General features: G+C 31.7%; 1 protein-coding gene across 3 annotated transcripts in view; it reads right to left on the bottom strand.

Moving 5' to 3' along the window:
* Positions 1-16,805, bottom strand: part of KIF18A (kinesin family member 18A) — a 79,688-nt gene that overhangs the window by 22,073 nt on the left and 40,810 nt on the right. For all 3 annotated transcript variants that reach the window (XM_076002078.1, XM_012747587.3, XM_012747595.2), the window contains exon 13: positions 15,543-15,778. In XM_076002078.1, the coding sequence (XP_075858193.1) occupies positions 15,543-15,778 (236 nt within the window). The remainder of the gene's footprint in view (positions 1-15,542; positions 15,779-16,805) is intronic.

Here is a 16,805-nt window from a genome sequence, read left to right as displayed (position 1 = left end):
AAGATAAAAATATGACGAAATGAACAGGTCATTAATTCAAAACAATTACAATTAGACGAAAAGCACATAAAAATGTTCACCTTCTTTATTCATTTATGATGGTAGACTGTACTGTTATAGTAGCTTTTTAACACATATAAAAATGCTTTAAAACTGTACATAGTCTTTGATCTAGCTATTCTACTTCTAGGGGTTAGCCTAAGGAAACAATTAGACAAGTTGCGAAATAAATAATCATACACAGATGTTTAGTGGATTGTTGCTTATAACAGAATAAAGTGAAAACAAACAATGTTCATTAGTAGGGGATTAGATAAATTTAATATACAGCTATTAATATAACTTAAATTCATACTTGTTGGTAGGAATATGTATCTATAACAAGTGGTTCAGTGAAATAAAGTGGTTATCAACTGTATGTATAATGGATATCATTTTTTTTGTTTAAAAAAGCAAACTATATATGTATGCTTTAAAAGTCCAGTATGCTATTAAAACCAAATATTAATATAAGTTAATGGAAGATATCATTTCTTTTGCCTTGACTTTTTGTCAAATTAAAATAAACATTTATTGCTAAAATAATAACAAGGTTAAAGCAACTAGTGAAAGGAGCAAAAAACAAAAATGAATTATTGAAAACATTGCCTTTGTCAATGATGTTACAGTTTGTTGGGAAGAGGGAAGGTATGGTGTGAAAAATTCTATGTATTAGAATTTTAAAAAGCCATGGGAATCCAAAGGAATATGTGCAGGCAAAGGGGAAATGATCCATTAAAGAGAAGGTTGGATCAAGAAGGCAGTACCTGAATTAAACTCTCATTGTGGAGAATGATTTAATACTCTGGGATGTGGAATGGAGGGAGAAGCAGCAGCATTTGAGATTGAGATTGATGGAAAACTTGGAAATTGCAGAGTCAACATACAGAAAGCATGTTTGAGAGAAGGTTGGGGTCCCAGGTGCCAGATCAAAGTGTGTCTGTAGCTTGACATTGGACTTAGAAAGCCTTTGAAGGTTCTCCTAAGAGGTCTGCACTTTATTAGGAAGAGCACTTTGGTGGCAGTGTGAAGGGTAGATTGCAGAGGGAAGAGACAAGAGAAATGGAAACTAGTTTAGATGTCACTATAATTATTCATTTCTTACATAAAATTTTCTCAAAATGTTTTAAAATGAATTAAGGAACATCATTCTTTTCCCTCCTTTTGTTCTAAATCTCCAAAACACAACTATTAACTTACAATTCATGTGATCTCTTAAGAGGAGGGGGTCTATATTTATTTTTCAGCTTTTTGAAATATTTCACAGATGGTTTCTTTAAATAAAGAGACTAGATAATTTATCATTAATGAGTTTAGAATCCCCCCTCTTAAAAACTGGCCAGGCCTTTGTGGAGGGGGGTCATCTTTTGATGTGCCATATCATATGTACTGAATGATTTTACCCAGAGGAACTAATTTATCAAAAGCTTAAGAATGCAAATGTTAAAAGATTTACAGAGCTGTATGTTAGTGTAAAAGCAGAATGCAGTACTTAGCAAACATGAGTCACAGGCTGCAAAGTAGGGTTCATGACAGGGAAGCATTGATGAATGGGATTAGAGCTAATTGAGGTTTGGTACAAAATGAAGGCAAGGATTCGTCTTTTGCTAGCACTTCTGTTAATATGTATGTAAGGAGGTATTTTGGGAAACCATGCTAAATCAAAATTACTTGGCAAAGTTCTAAAGTGAAATCAAGTATTAATATATGCATTTCAATAAACACTTCTAGGCTACAAATGATTGATACAATTACTGTACTAATCATAAATCTGGATTCTTTTTAACAGCCTTGTGACTCACGAAATTCATAGTTGCAAATGATACATGAATGCATTTTAACTATTTACAAGATATATAACCTTAAGGTACTGCTAAATCAACCAAACTATTAAACATTTCATAATGTACTTATGAGACACTATTGTAGTTATTGTAATAGTGTCTATATAGGTAATATCAGCTATACACAAAATATTACAAAAATAATACATTCTCTCATGTATTAAAGAAGTATTATAGTCATTTCAATTAATACAGCATTTTAAGTAAATAGATCAACCATAATCTTTTGATATTTGTCTCTGTGGGAAATACCATATACCATGTTTCCCTCTCAGTATCACTTCCCCAGTATTCATACTTACTTGGGTTGGAAAAAAGGTACAATGCAAAGAACCTTTTAATTTACAGCAATATTTGCGGCTACAGATGAATAACTAAATACTGTCTTATGTACATGGGGACTAACGGTCAAACAAAATGTATTTAGGGCTACAAGCATGACTTCCACGTCTACTGATAACAATGCAATTTTATTGCCAAAAGGGGAAAAACACAGACAATTTAGTTTATAAACATTTTTGTTGCTTTATACTTGTAATATAGAGAATTAGTATAGAGATTTACTATTTTTAACATGAAATTTCCTTGTATTCAAGTTATTTTAGGGGAAACCTAAAATCATGTGGAAATTGTATATTTAATCAAAATACCCATACTATAAAAAATGGTTTTACTAGTATCTTTTCTTTTATTGTGCTTTAAGATACAACCACTAACATGGGGTGCAAAATTTTAAAAAAGGAAAGGCTAGAGACAGAAATATTACTAAATGTGAGTTTCCAGATGGATAATGAGGAAATCTTGACTTTTCATTTAATGTCAGAAATTTTATCGGTTCCATAAATAAACCTTGGCGTCAGCACCCCCATCCTGCCCAGCATTCAGGAGTATGCTTTCTCTTTTCCAGACCCAAAATAGGTGCATATTTTATTCCAAGTCAATAGACTTGTAGTTTGGAGATAAAGATTTGAAGTAAAATAAATATCTATCCAAAAATCTAAAGTATTGATATAGGCAAAGTATTAAAATTAGCAAACTTTACAAAGTTAATTTCTTCCTGAATAAGAAGTAATATAGGCATATTAATTTCAGAAAAAAGTCCATATGCCAAAAATATATTCCATGTTGGGATATCTTTAATAATAAATGTACAGGACATATGAAGAAAAAACTCTGAAACTTTGCTGAGGAACATACAAGAAGATATGGATACAGGGAGACAAACTACTCTAGAGTGAGAAGATTTGACAGTGGCAAAATGTGAAGACTATTGATTTATAAAAACTTTAGAAGATTTTATTTTCTTGGAATCAGAAACACTTTTTCTAATATTCATTTGTTAGGTAAAACAAACAAAAATTTAAAAACAAAGAATAATTAAGGGGGACTGGTACTGCGATATATCCCAAAATACTGCAAATTATCAGATATTAAAATAATAGCCACTAGTGCTAGGATAGACAACTAGGCAAAAGAATAGAAATTCAATAAACAGAATTAAATATGATCACTTACTGTATGTAAAACAAAGGTTCCATTAAGGATGAACTGTCAATATAAAAATACAATAATGATAGGCTCCCTTGAGGGGAAAAAAAGATTCTTGCTTATCATCTTACACCAAAGCAAATTAGGAGAAAATGAAAAGAAAAATTTTAAAACTTGTGGATGGGAAGGACCTTTGAAAAGTGATTCCAAAGGCATTGAGAAAAAAATAAATAAAGAAGAAGAAATTTTATATATAAAAGTTATAAAATTTCACCATTAAAAAGGACACCTCAAACAAAGGTAACATTAAGTGATAAACTTGAGGGATATAATTATTCCATGTGCACTACAGGAAATAGTTAATATCCCTTGATGATTTCATCCAGTCTGATGGCTTTAAATATCATCTAAATGTTAAAAAACTCTCAAATTTATATTTTAGCTTAGACTTGTCTCCTGAACTTCAGATTCTTAACTGCCTACATGATGTCTCCACTTGGATGTATCTTAGACAAATTTAACATGCCCCAAACTGAACTGAGTTTCTACCACCTCCATTCTGTCAACCTGCTCCATCTGAAGTCTTTCTCCATCTCTTTGAAGGTGACTCCATTCTTTCAGATGCTAAGTTCAAAAATCCTAGACCTAGTCATCCTAGTCCTTTTTCTCATATCCCAAATCCAATTTGTCAGGAAATCTTGCTGGTACTACCTTCAAAATATATTAGAATCTGACCACTTCTATCCAACTATATTGATCCTAACCTGGTCTGAGCCACCACCAACTTTTACTTGGGTTACTGTAGTAGCTTCCTAATGTTTCAGCCCATGCAATACTATAATCTATTCTCAAAACAGCAGCCAGAGGGATCTTTAAAAACTCTTTTAAACACATGATTAAGATGTTATTTTTCTGCTCAGATCATGCCCTGGCTTCCAGTTTTATTCAAAGTAAAAGATTAAATCCTTATAATAACCTACAAGATCTACCTTCCTTAACTTTATCTCTCCGATTTCCTCACTATCTACTTTCCCTCTTTTCCTTTGTACCAGTTATATGTTCTCCTTGCCATTCTTTTAATATGCCAGGCAAATTACTGTGTCAGAGATTTTACACTGTTTATTCCTTCTACCTAAAAATGATTCTTCTTCTAGATATCCACATAGCTAACCCTGTGAATTCTTTCAAATTTTATGAGATCTTCCCTGACCACACTATTTAAAATAGCAAACTTTCCTCCCTGCTCCCACTTCTTTATTTCTTTACTCTAGCATGTACTACTTTCTAAGATTCTATTGATTTTACTTATATTTATTGTGTTCACAAGAATGTAAGCTCCATGAGGGAGTTGATTTTTATAGTTTTTTTTTTTTTTTTCAAAGAGACAGAGTCTCACCTGTCTCCCAGGCTGGAGTGCAGTGGCATGATCATGGCTCACTGCAGCCTCCAACTCCTGGGCTCAAGTGTTCCTTCTGCCTCAGCCTCTTTAGTAGCTAGGACTACAGGCATGTGCCACCATGTCTGGCTAGTTTCTTTTATTTTCTGTAGAGATGGGGTCTGGCTATGTTACTCAGGCTGGTCTCAAATTCCTGGCCTTAAGTGATCCTCCAACGGTGGCCTCCCAAAGTGCTGGGATTATAGGTGTGAGCCACTGCTCCCAGCCTGTTTTATACTTTCATCCCTAGTATTAGATAACTGCTTGGCCCATAGTAGAAGTTAAATATTGTTGAATGAATGAATAAATATCCTTATACTTAAGCTCTTGTAAATAAGTAACAATTTTTACAAAAGCTGACTATACCAGAAAAATGTTCAAATGATGGCTAGGCAATTCACAAAAGAGAAAACAGATGCTTAAATAAGTGAAAAAACAAAACAAATGACATTCTCCTATACTAAATATTGAAAAAGGACAGTATTTATGACTATTATAAATACATTGGCAAAGAATCAACAAGTAATTAGCAAAGATATAAGAGGGAGAGAGAACCCCAGATTAAAAAAAGACTTAATTGACGTATCAAACAATTACAAGGTATGGACCTTGTTTGGATTCTAACTTGAAAGGTAGAAACAAATCATTTATGAGACAATGAGGAAAATTTGAACACTGATTAGATTTTTGACAACATTAGGTACAAAGAGGGTATTATGCTTTCTCTTATAGATACTTGATGCAAATGGAAGAAATGATATGCTGTAAGATTTACTTCAAAATAATGTAGCGAAGGAACTGAGCTGCAGGAAAGCAGATGGGGTTCTCAAGATTAGAGATGAGCTGATAATTTGTTAACGTTATGTGATGGGAGTATGGGGCTTATTATAGTATTCTTTGTACTTATATGTATGTTTGTAATTGATATACTAAAAGTAAAAATTGAAAATATTTTAACACCAAAAGCTGGTGGAAATAAAAAGGAGAAAGGAGCTCACTCTCTTACATTGCTTGTTGGAGTTAAAATTGGTATAATCATATGGGAGAGGGGAGTTACTTGGCAATGTATATTATTAGAAAATTTGAAAAATGTGCATATGTCTGGAGCCAGAAATTCCACTTCTAGGAATTTATCATAGAGATATTCAGACATCAGCACACACACACATACACATGCTTAGTGAAATGTTTATAATAATAAAAATTTATTAAACAACCTAAATGTTCAACAGAATATGGGCCACATTAATATAATAAATGGTTAATCTCATCAGACTTTTAACAGTACTCTGAGTGTGTTTTAAGTAAAAAGAATATATCTGATCCAGTAAATACTATTAAAAGTCCCTAAAGCACTTGAAAAAAAAATATTCAAATCCCACAGCATCTAATATATTTTTTTAATTTAACAACAAAACCACTGTTTTGTTCATGAGTACCTGTTCATGAGAGTGTAAGAAGAGTCAGTGACATATTTGTAAGCTTAAAATAATGAGACAAATTTGACTCAGGTTTTGCTTAAGTTGAATCTTTTCAATGTTACTTTTAAAATTTATCCAGACTACCATGTTTAGCATAATTTTTGTAACATATACTATCTTATCTGGGTATTGCTTCTTGTCTTTAGAAATGCAAACAAATTATACTATTTATGCTTTTTTCTTTGAGCTACTTCAATATCTTGAGACTAAGAACATTAAATATTTATAAGTGGATTCACATACACCTTTCCTGTTACTCTTTTTTGACTTTGTCCATAATGCATATAACATACATAATTCATGGAATGGACAAGACATACTATGCAAATAGTTAATTTCTGAAATCATTAAAACAAAATAATAAAATAACAAAACATTCTAAAAACAAACCCCACCTCTTAATACATTCTCAAAAGAAAACACATAATTAACATAAAATGTAACATGATTTTAATAGTCTCTCCTTTCAAAAATATCATGAAAAGGAATTAAGAGCTAAATAAATGTTTTGTTTTATTGTTGACAGGTATGGTCTATGCAATATACTGTATGTGAAATATGGATTTTTAAATAGGGAATAATGAGCATCATATAACAGGTGGTGAATATTTCTCAATCTTGGTGCTAAAATCATATTTCCTCCCCAACATCTTGAATACATTATAAAAAAAGAATCAGGCCCAAAAGGCATGAAGGGATCTGAAAAAAATCTTAAGATTTTTCCTTTCCAAATATCTCAACTAGGTCAGGTTTAATGACAATAATGCTTTATTAAAAGAAAAAGAAGATACTAACTTCCCCATCATATTAACATAAAAATATAATATAGGGAACTTCTGCTAATAATAAAGATGTAGCTAATTCAGAACAATGTCTCTTCTGAAGGCAACTAAAAAATCCGTACAAAATCTAAAAAACATCTGTTTGAAGGCACTGGATTGCTAACAAGACTGAACAATTATAGGTACGTATTAGGAGGAAGTTGAAAATTCAAGAAGGTAACTTCTGCAATTACAGCTAACTTCCCCTTGAGGTTGTTTGCCAATGCTAGAGGAGGTGGAAGAAAATCATAGCAACAGTGTGTGAGCTTTGTGGGAATCATATGCCGGAATTGGAATTTAAGGTATCTATAAAACCTCCTTGCTTTGAATTGAGACCCTAAAAAGCCACACCCTAGAAGGCAAATCAGAAGTAGGTAGGCCTGCAAATAACTTCAGTTTAGTTTCGTATTATCTCAATCTCTGAAACAGTAATAGGACTGAGTTGATTTTGAATTACCAATGCCACCAGAAGTCTGGAAGAAGCAAATGTAAATCTTTTCTGAAGAAAGATATCATTATTAGTAGTGTCAAAGTATTTCTATAAACAATTCTGAAAATGCCTGTCTGGCACTAAAAAAAAATAGCATGCTTATGAGGAAATGAGACCACACGAAAGAAAACCAACAAAAACAGATAATAGAAATAGACTCATAGTGTTAGAGTCAAGTGGATTCTCAGACACAGATTTTAAAATACAGTCATCCTCAGTATCTGTGGGAGGTTGGTTCCAGGACCCCTGTGGATAGCAAAATCCACGGATGCTCAAGTCGCATATATAAAATGGTGTAATGTTTGCATACAGCCTATGTAATTCTCCTATATATTTTAAATCATCTCTAGATTACTTACAATACCTAACACAATGTAAATTCTATATAAGTAGCTGTTATACTGTATTGTTCAGGGAATAATGACAAGGAAAAAAGTCTGTATGCATTCAACACAGACATAATCATTCATTTTTTTTTTCCTCTAAATATTACTGATCTGTGGTTGGTTGAATCCATGGATGTAGAACCCACAGATACGGAGTTTCCAAAAAACATAACATTTTTTTCCTTTTTTAGTATAAAAAAGAAAAATCTTAGTATATATTTTAATATACATTTTTGTATAAGTATGTCCCATGAAATCTTTGGAAAATTGTACCCCTTGTGTTTAATAGAAATTTTTGTAAAGAAATGTATACTATAAAAAAGAATCAAATGAAAATGCTAAAACTGAAATATAGTAACTGAAATTAAGAACTTGATGGATCTAAGAGCCATTTTATAAAGCTAAAAAGAGAAAGTATACTGCAGAATATGAGAAATTATCCAGCAAGAGACAAAAGGTTTAAAAAGCAAAAAAGCAAAAGGCATAGACAATACAATGAGACAGTATCATGTAACATAATTGGAGTCCCAGAAGTAGAGGAGTGAGCAACAGTGGTATAACCAATATATGAAGAGATAATAGTTAGGAATTTTCAAAATGAATGAAAAATAATGTATACATAAATTCAGAAAGTCCTATAAACTCACGTAATAGAAGTAAAAATAAAATCAATTATGTACAATATAGCAAAAATACTAAAACCTAAAGACTATAAGAAAATATTTCAAGAAGCCAGAAGTTAGATTACATTCAAAGGAGTAACATCTAAAATAAAATCTGATTGCAACAGCAAGAACAAAAGCCAGAAGATAATGAAATGGTATCTGTAAACTGCTAAAATAAAAGCATATCAAATCAGAATTCTATACCCAGCAAAATCGTCTCAAAGAAAGTAAAATGTAGTTTCAGACATACAGAAAGTAACAAAATTTATCATCACACACCCATTCTAAAGGAAATTCTAAAGTTTCTCTAAATGAAAGAAAAATTATCTTGGATGGAAGTACTGAGATGTTGACAAAATGAAGACCAAAAACCAAAAAATGTGAATACTGACTGTATATACAATAAAAATAACACCTTATGGATTTAATATATATATAAATAAATTGCATTATAACAATGTATTTTTTGTTACAGATGCCAAAAGAGTTAATGGAGTTAGTTAGCATTTTAACCTTCTAACATTGTCTGAAAAGAAGGGGAAAGTACAGTCATTTTGGTAAATAGACTTTGGTAAATCAAAGATATATAATTTTACCTTTAGAGTAACCACTAAGAGAACATAAAAATGTATCTAGCTTCTAAGCTATATACATATAGAGGGAAAAAATAGGAATAATAAAATATTATTCCATCATTTCAAAGGAAAGTACAAAAGAAGAGAAAAGGAACTTAGAATAAACAGGGTAATTAGTAAGAAAATTACAAGATGGTAGATTTAAATCCAAATATCAATAAATTCACCAAGTACAAAAAGAATAGTTTATTTAAAAGATGAATACTGACAGACTAAAAAAGCAAACCCCAACTCTGTGCTGTTATAAGAGATACATTTGGAGTATAAGATTACAGAAAGGTTAAAAGTGAAAGAACTGGAAAAAAGACAAACCACAAAATCTCTAGGCAAATGAATGGTGGGATAGTTATAATAAATAAACTTAGTGTCAGAAAGAATTGCTAGAAGAAGGGCATTTTATGATAATAAAAGATGTAATGATCCTGAAATATATGAATGTAATATAATCTCAAAATACAGAAAACAAAAATTGACAGAACTACAAGGAGAAATATGTGATAAGAAGAATAATCCCTTCCTCCTTCCCCCAAAGAGGTGCATGCCCTAGCTCCTAGATCCTGTAAATATGTTATATTACATGCCAAAAGTGATTTTGTAGATATAATTGAAATTATGGAATTTAAAATAGGGGAAATGATCCTAGATTATCTGGTGGGCTCAATCTAATACAAGTCCTTAAAAGCAGAGAACTTTCTGTAACGGAAGGTAGGAGCAATGAGGGAGAAGAAAAACTTCAGAGAGATTCAAACCATGAGAAGGACTTGATCTGCCTTTTTAGCTAGAAGATGAAGTGATAAAAATGGCCACCAGCTAGGGAATGTGGGCAACCTCTAGAAACTAAGAATGGTCCATGGCCAGTAGAAAATGGGGATCTTAGCCATACAGCCATAGGGAATTGAATTCTGATAACAACCAAATGAGCCTAGAGCCACATTCTCCCACAAAACCTCCAGATAATCAACTGGCTGACACCTTGCTTTTGGCCTTGTGAAACTGTAAGAGCAACCAATTGAGCTTAGTGGACTTCTGACCTACAGAACAAGGAGATAATAAATGTTGCTGTTTTAAGTTGATATGTTTATGTTAACATGTTATAGCAACAATAGACAATTGGTACAAAATGAAAAGATCCACAGTTACAGTTGGAATTTTTAATAGCTTTCTTCAGTATATGATAGAACATGCGTACAAAAATGAGTCAGTAAGGATAAGATTTGAAGACACAATCACTTTGACCTAACTGACTTATATAGAATATTGTAACCAATGATTACAAAATGTATATTCTTTAAAAGCATACTTGAGACATTTATACCAAGTGACTATACGCTGGGCATAAAGCAAGTCTCCACAAACTTAAAGCGATGAAAAGCATAGAAAGTATTTTCGCTAACAGCAATTCAATTAAGGTAGAAATCAATAATCAAAAAATAGATTAAAAAAATTGCCATTACTTTTGGTAGTCAAAAATGCTACATGGTTCTAAGAAGTTGTAATAGAAATCCAAAAATATTTTGAATTGAATAATAATGAAAAATACAATGTATCAAAACTGTGGGATGAAGTTGAAGCTGTTTTTAGAGGGAAATCTATGACCATAAATGCATAAATTAGAATAGGGCAAAAATTAATGAACAAAACTTTCATGTTAGACAGAAACAAAATAGCAACATAAACCTAATAGAAGTAGAAGGAAGAAAATAATAAAAGAGCAGATACAATGAAACAGGAAACAAACACAATAAAATAGAAAGCAAGAGGAAAAAACAACAAAATATATATTTAAGTGACCATTCTAACAGGAAGACAGCACATAATGAAAGAAATAAAAGAAAATACACAAATCTATAGATATTTGCCTCATCCCCCTCTTAAAATCTATTCACAGAACATCAGTGATAGAAAAAAGCATTGGTTACCAACAGTAGAAACTCAGTAGTTTTAGAAAGTTGGAAAGCAGATGGATTAGATATGGGAAAAGTAGAAGAGAAAAATTATGACCTCAACTATTATATATATGAGTACTGCTCTTCTCAAATCTGTAACTCACAACAAAAGAATAGGGAATAGGCTATGAAGTCATTGTCAATGATAATAACACATTAACTGCTCAACAGCTGACTGTATTGAGGTGTTCTAAATTAAAACTCTCTAAACAAAGTGGAGATTTCCTAGTATCAGCATTAGAGACAAAGAAAAGTAGAGTGGAATTTTGGGAAGGTCCAGACTTCAGAAAAACAAAGTTTGGAGGTGAGGGAGTGAAGCAGAGGAAAATTGTCACCAGAAGTGAAACTCTAAAGCACTTTCTATCCTTAGAGTACAGCATTCCTTATTTTTGCAAATGAGGAGGGACTGCCTGTTGACCTACCTGCATGTTTCCTAAAGGGAAACCTGAAGGCTGATATGACCCATCATTCATTCCCCCAAAGCCCATATATAGTCTGCTCATTCAGGAAAGAGTCCAGTTGAAGAAACAAAATTATTCAGCCACCAAGAAAGCCCAGAGAGCAAACAATCACAAATCAGCCTAGTCTTATTAATAAATATGTATGATGATGAAGTTTTACTAGATGTCTGAGGAAAACCAACAGCTTAAAAGAAGAGGATCCAGAGGAAACGGAAATAATGAAGGAAGAAAAAACTTAACAAAAAATTCATCTGATATCCTGAGAGAAAAAGACATGGTATTCAAATAATTCAGGATACATTTCCATTCAAAAAAAAAGAAAAAGGTACTGAAAATTAAAATTGCAATTGGTAAAAGAATAAAAAATTAAACAGAAGCGCTAAATAACAGCATAGATAAAAGTGAAGACAAAATTGGTAATGTGGATAAAGTCAGGGAAAAAATGATCTACTAAAAAATTTAAGAAAAATATAGGCAAATAGGTTTATAATGTTATGTGGGGAATACTTTCCTAAGAAAGACATACAATGCCGAGCCATAGGGAACACTATATTGAAACTTACTTCTCTTGGGACCACTGCTGGTAATTTTTTCATTAGGAAACTGAGCATATGCTACTAAATATTTCAGTTTTGTAGTGACAGTGTTGCTTCTGGTATTCTCTTATCAATCTTTAAATCTCACTGGGGTTATATGTCTTTTGTCATCCCTAATGTATGTTTATGCTCTATTTTTTCCTTAAAAAGACTCAGAAAATTTTCATCGATGCTTTTCTTTCTTATTTGTCTTTGCAAAGAACCAGCTCTTGGATATAGTTGTTCTTTCTACAAGTTTAAAATTTCTGCATCATTATTTTCTGTCTTTATTCTTCCTTCTTAGCTTCTCTTGCTCTACTTTTCTTATGTTTTGAGATTTATTAAAATGAAAAATTATTTTGTTTTTCACATTTCTTGTTTAGTAATGAAGGAATTTAAAGCCAAAATTCTTTTGAGTATAGATTTTAGTGTTCTTTTTCATTGTTTTCTATATACTTTGTAATTATACTCTTGATTTTGTTTTTATTAAGGAATTCCTAGAAGTGCTATTAATTTTCAAGCACTTAAGATTTTGGTCACCTTTTAATTACTTACTTCTAATTTTGTTAGATTATGAACAAAACATGTACTCTGTAAAAATCTCTAGAGGGAGAAAAAGGAATAGATGGAAGAGTGAATGTAATTAAACAAATAATGGAAGACTATTTCCCTGAGTTCAAGGAAAACTTGAACTACAGAATTAAAATCCTCACCAAATTCCAGACAGGGCTGATGAGATTTACTCATAGGTATAGCTTCATAAAATGATTGATAAATTGATTAATTATGATCAGTGTACCCAAACAATATATATTTATTTATTGAGGGATATAAGTTTCTACATATACCTGTTAAATTAAGGTTAGGTGCCATTAGTTTCTTTAAATTTAAAGCTTGCTATTAGATTACTTCAATCCTTAAAGACATATACTGAAATCTACTATAATTGTATTTCTCGAGTGTTGCCCTTGCATTTATAAAATTATTACTTTATATATTTCAGTTAGTATGTTATTTGTGCATACAAATTTATAATTATATCTTATTAAGTTGTCATTTTTATTACCAAATATTTTTCTTTATCCTGTTTAGCATTTTCAAGTTTAAATTCTATTACACAGAAATTTGTTTTTTCATTTTTGGATTTTTTAATTTGCATTTGTCTGATATATCTGTGTCTATCACTTATCACTTAATTTTAAACATTATTTTTTAAAAAAGCACTTAGATTACACATTCTTGGTATATAATTATTGACTTATATTTATCACCTACTTACATATAGCAAGGCTTACTGTTCACCATTATAACCTTCTTAATTTCCCCAATCTTGAGGTTACTATTTGGTTCATTTATTGTTTGATTAGAGTCTCTGTGTTTAGGTATTTTCCTCATATTTAGGCTCATGTATAACACCTATCTCTTCCACTGGCTTTTGTTTGTTAGACACATGTTTTCTCTGTTCTGATTTTCTTCCATCCAAAAGATGGTCACACAAGGGGCTCAGGTCTCATATTTAGAGAACCTCATTTGGTATGGATCCAATGAGTGGTGGAAGTGAATGGTACAGTGGGCTCAAATTTGAGCTCGTGGTGGAGTACCCCACAGAAGAAGCAAAGGAAGTCTCTTTGCTCCCAAGACTTCTTTCTCTCTCCCCACCTCAGGCATAGGAGGCCACAGCACACTTCTGAAACTACTCCTAGGTCTTCTGGGCACTAAGTTATATCAGATATAATAGGTGAATGTCAACTTTTCCCCCCAGAAAGTCCAGATTCCTGGTATTCTTTACCTTATTAAGAGGTTCAATTAGCCTTGAGGCACCTGCCCAGCACATGCAAAAGAAAATCCATTCGTTCTCACAGAAAATAAGGTCTTATTTGCTACCAGTACCAGTATACATTTGGCTCATACAAGAAAAATGGACTATAGCTGTGAGCAAAAAGTAACAAATACCTTCAGGTTGCCAGATCCCCAGAAAACTCTCTAAAATGGAAAAAATGGACAGATTTGACTACATAAAAGTTAAAAATCCAGTACAATTAAAATATTGAGAAATAAAGATTTAAAAAAATAAAGCAGGAACTAACCAATAAGCAGTTATTATACACTGAGTGCCAAGCAAAAAAACAAAAACCCCCTCAAAGTGAAAAACTCCACTAACTCAAATGAGCAAAAGACACATCACAGAAGATAAAACCACCTCATTGGTAATTGGAGAGTTACACATTTTAAAAGGATATACATTATTATTACTATTTTGGGTTTAGGTAAAGATGAAACAGGTATTCTTATATACACTGGGTATAGAAAAAATTTGTTTGGAGAACAGTTTGATTAGATGCATTTTGAAAAAATAATTATATGTCCTCTAACCTGGAAAACCAGCTTTTAAGAATCTGCTATGCATGCATAAATGTGAATACGCAGACATGTTCTCTGATGCACTGTTCACTTACAGAACAAAGGTTAAGTAAATTATGGTACATCTATTCTCTAGATTCTCAAAACATAAAAAAAAAAGAAATGATGTAGATGCTTCATTGTACTCCTTAATGTTCACCAACAAACTAAACAAATAAAACAAGTAAACATACCAAACTAAACAAAACTTGCAGACCAATCTGTACAATGTGCTAGCATTCATGTGAAATGTAACAAAAAACTAAAATTAGATTATCTTATACAAATATATCTGTATTACACACACCTACACTGCAAAGATAATCAAACCTTCAACAGCATTTGTCTATGAGATGGGACATAAAATTATGTTTTGAGGGGAGCTGAAGAGGGCATTCTACTATTTCTTTCTTTTCTGGATCCCATCCTCCTACAGAAATTCTACCTCTTACGTTCTCCTATAGTGCCTGAATTTTGTTTCATGAAGATTATACATTAACTTTGCAATTAAAATGTCCCCCACACATTTTATGACAGAAAGAGATATCAAGTGATTTTCCAACAGAAAAATAGTAAATTTTAATTATTTATATATTATAAAATACAATATTAATTATAATCTCCAGTCCTTAATAGAGGTTAAATGTTAAAATGGTAAAATGAGTTTTACTGTTACAGTTATTAGAACATCAATGTATACTTGCTTTTAGATCCTTGGAAAATCCTGGTTAATTGAAATGATTCTGAAGCCAATTTACCATTAGTTCTCATGAAATAGCTAAATCTATTTAAAAATTAACTGCTCTGTAGATTGATATGTACAGGCCATCTTTAGAAATGATGTTCCTATTTACTTAAAACAAAAGCCATACTTACAACAAAGATTAGACTGAACCGGTCCAAGTTGTGGAAAGGTCATAAGATCAGAAATCTCTGGTAGATTGCTTTGCTTTGGATGTTCCATAGTTTGGTCAGCCCAAACCACTACTTTTTTCCTCTCTACCAAATGTTCAATTTCTTTGAAGTCAGACTCAAAAGCAACATTTGACAGGCCAGCTTCTTTTAATGTGCAGTATTGTTTTCTTAGGGCTGGAAGTAAAGCATTCAACACTCTATATAAAGAAGATGACAAGAAAAAAAAAGATAAATACTAAATTTTAAATACATTTTTATACTTCTTTTACATAACACTTAAAGTTTTGGCATATCATTAAAGTGATTCCCTGTGTATGTTTTATTTTACAATATGTTATTTCAGTTATATACTTCCATATATTCTTAATACATTAAGTACAGAGTGGAAAGAATCTTGAATAGGAATTATGAGAACCAGGCTCTAGTTTCAGATAGTTTTCACTTATTTCTACACTACATTGGACAAGGTACAAACTGAAGTTTCTCCTATATAATGTGGGGGACTTATAATAGGAGATTGTTTTGAGGACTAAATGAGTTAAATATACATAAAAGCTTTTTGCAAAACATAATGTGATTTCTAAACCACAGATATTGTTATTACTACTAATTACCATGGGATTGAAATGAAAGCTAGCATATTACGTCAAATGATAAGACTCACATCTTAGGTATATAATATTAAAATACACGTATACATGCACAAAAGAACAAAGCCTAACTCTCCTTTACTTTTTAAATGACCTAAGCAATGGCTTTCGCAATGGGATTCAAAGGGGTTTCAAAAAGAAAAGTTGTGGACAAGGATGGTAGGTATGAAGAATCATTAGGGCACTAGATTCTTGGCTCTGACTCAAAGTCTCTCTTATCACCAGTAAGAATAGCACTGGATGTATCTTTTTATGTCTAAGACTTCCCTGTAAGTGTTCACTGAAGAAAAGTCACAGCTAAACACTTATAAATTTATACATTCAAAAATGGTTCTTAACTTTTATATAAAGGAAGATGCCTAACAACATGAATGATTTTGAAATGATTCAGTCTTGGTATATTGAGGCAGTCAATAGACTCATTCAGGAGAATGGAACCATTTGAAGTATAGATAGGGCAGTGGGAAAAGAATAATTAGGCATTAATTTAAATATATAAGGAATTAGCTACAACCTAGGAATCTTAAATATTTAGATAGCAGTATAAATAATCTTTGTTCTTTTTCTTTTTGGT

This window comes from Microcebus murinus, chromosome 4 (genome assembly GCF_040939455.1).
Source record: "Microcebus murinus isolate Inina chromosome 4, M.murinus_Inina_mat1.0, whole genome shotgun sequence".
In the NCBI taxonomy this organism is placed as follows: Eukaryota; Metazoa; Chordata; class Mammalia; order Primates; family Cheirogaleidae; genus Microcebus; species Microcebus murinus.
This window is presented reverse-complemented; position numbering and strand designations above follow the sequence as displayed.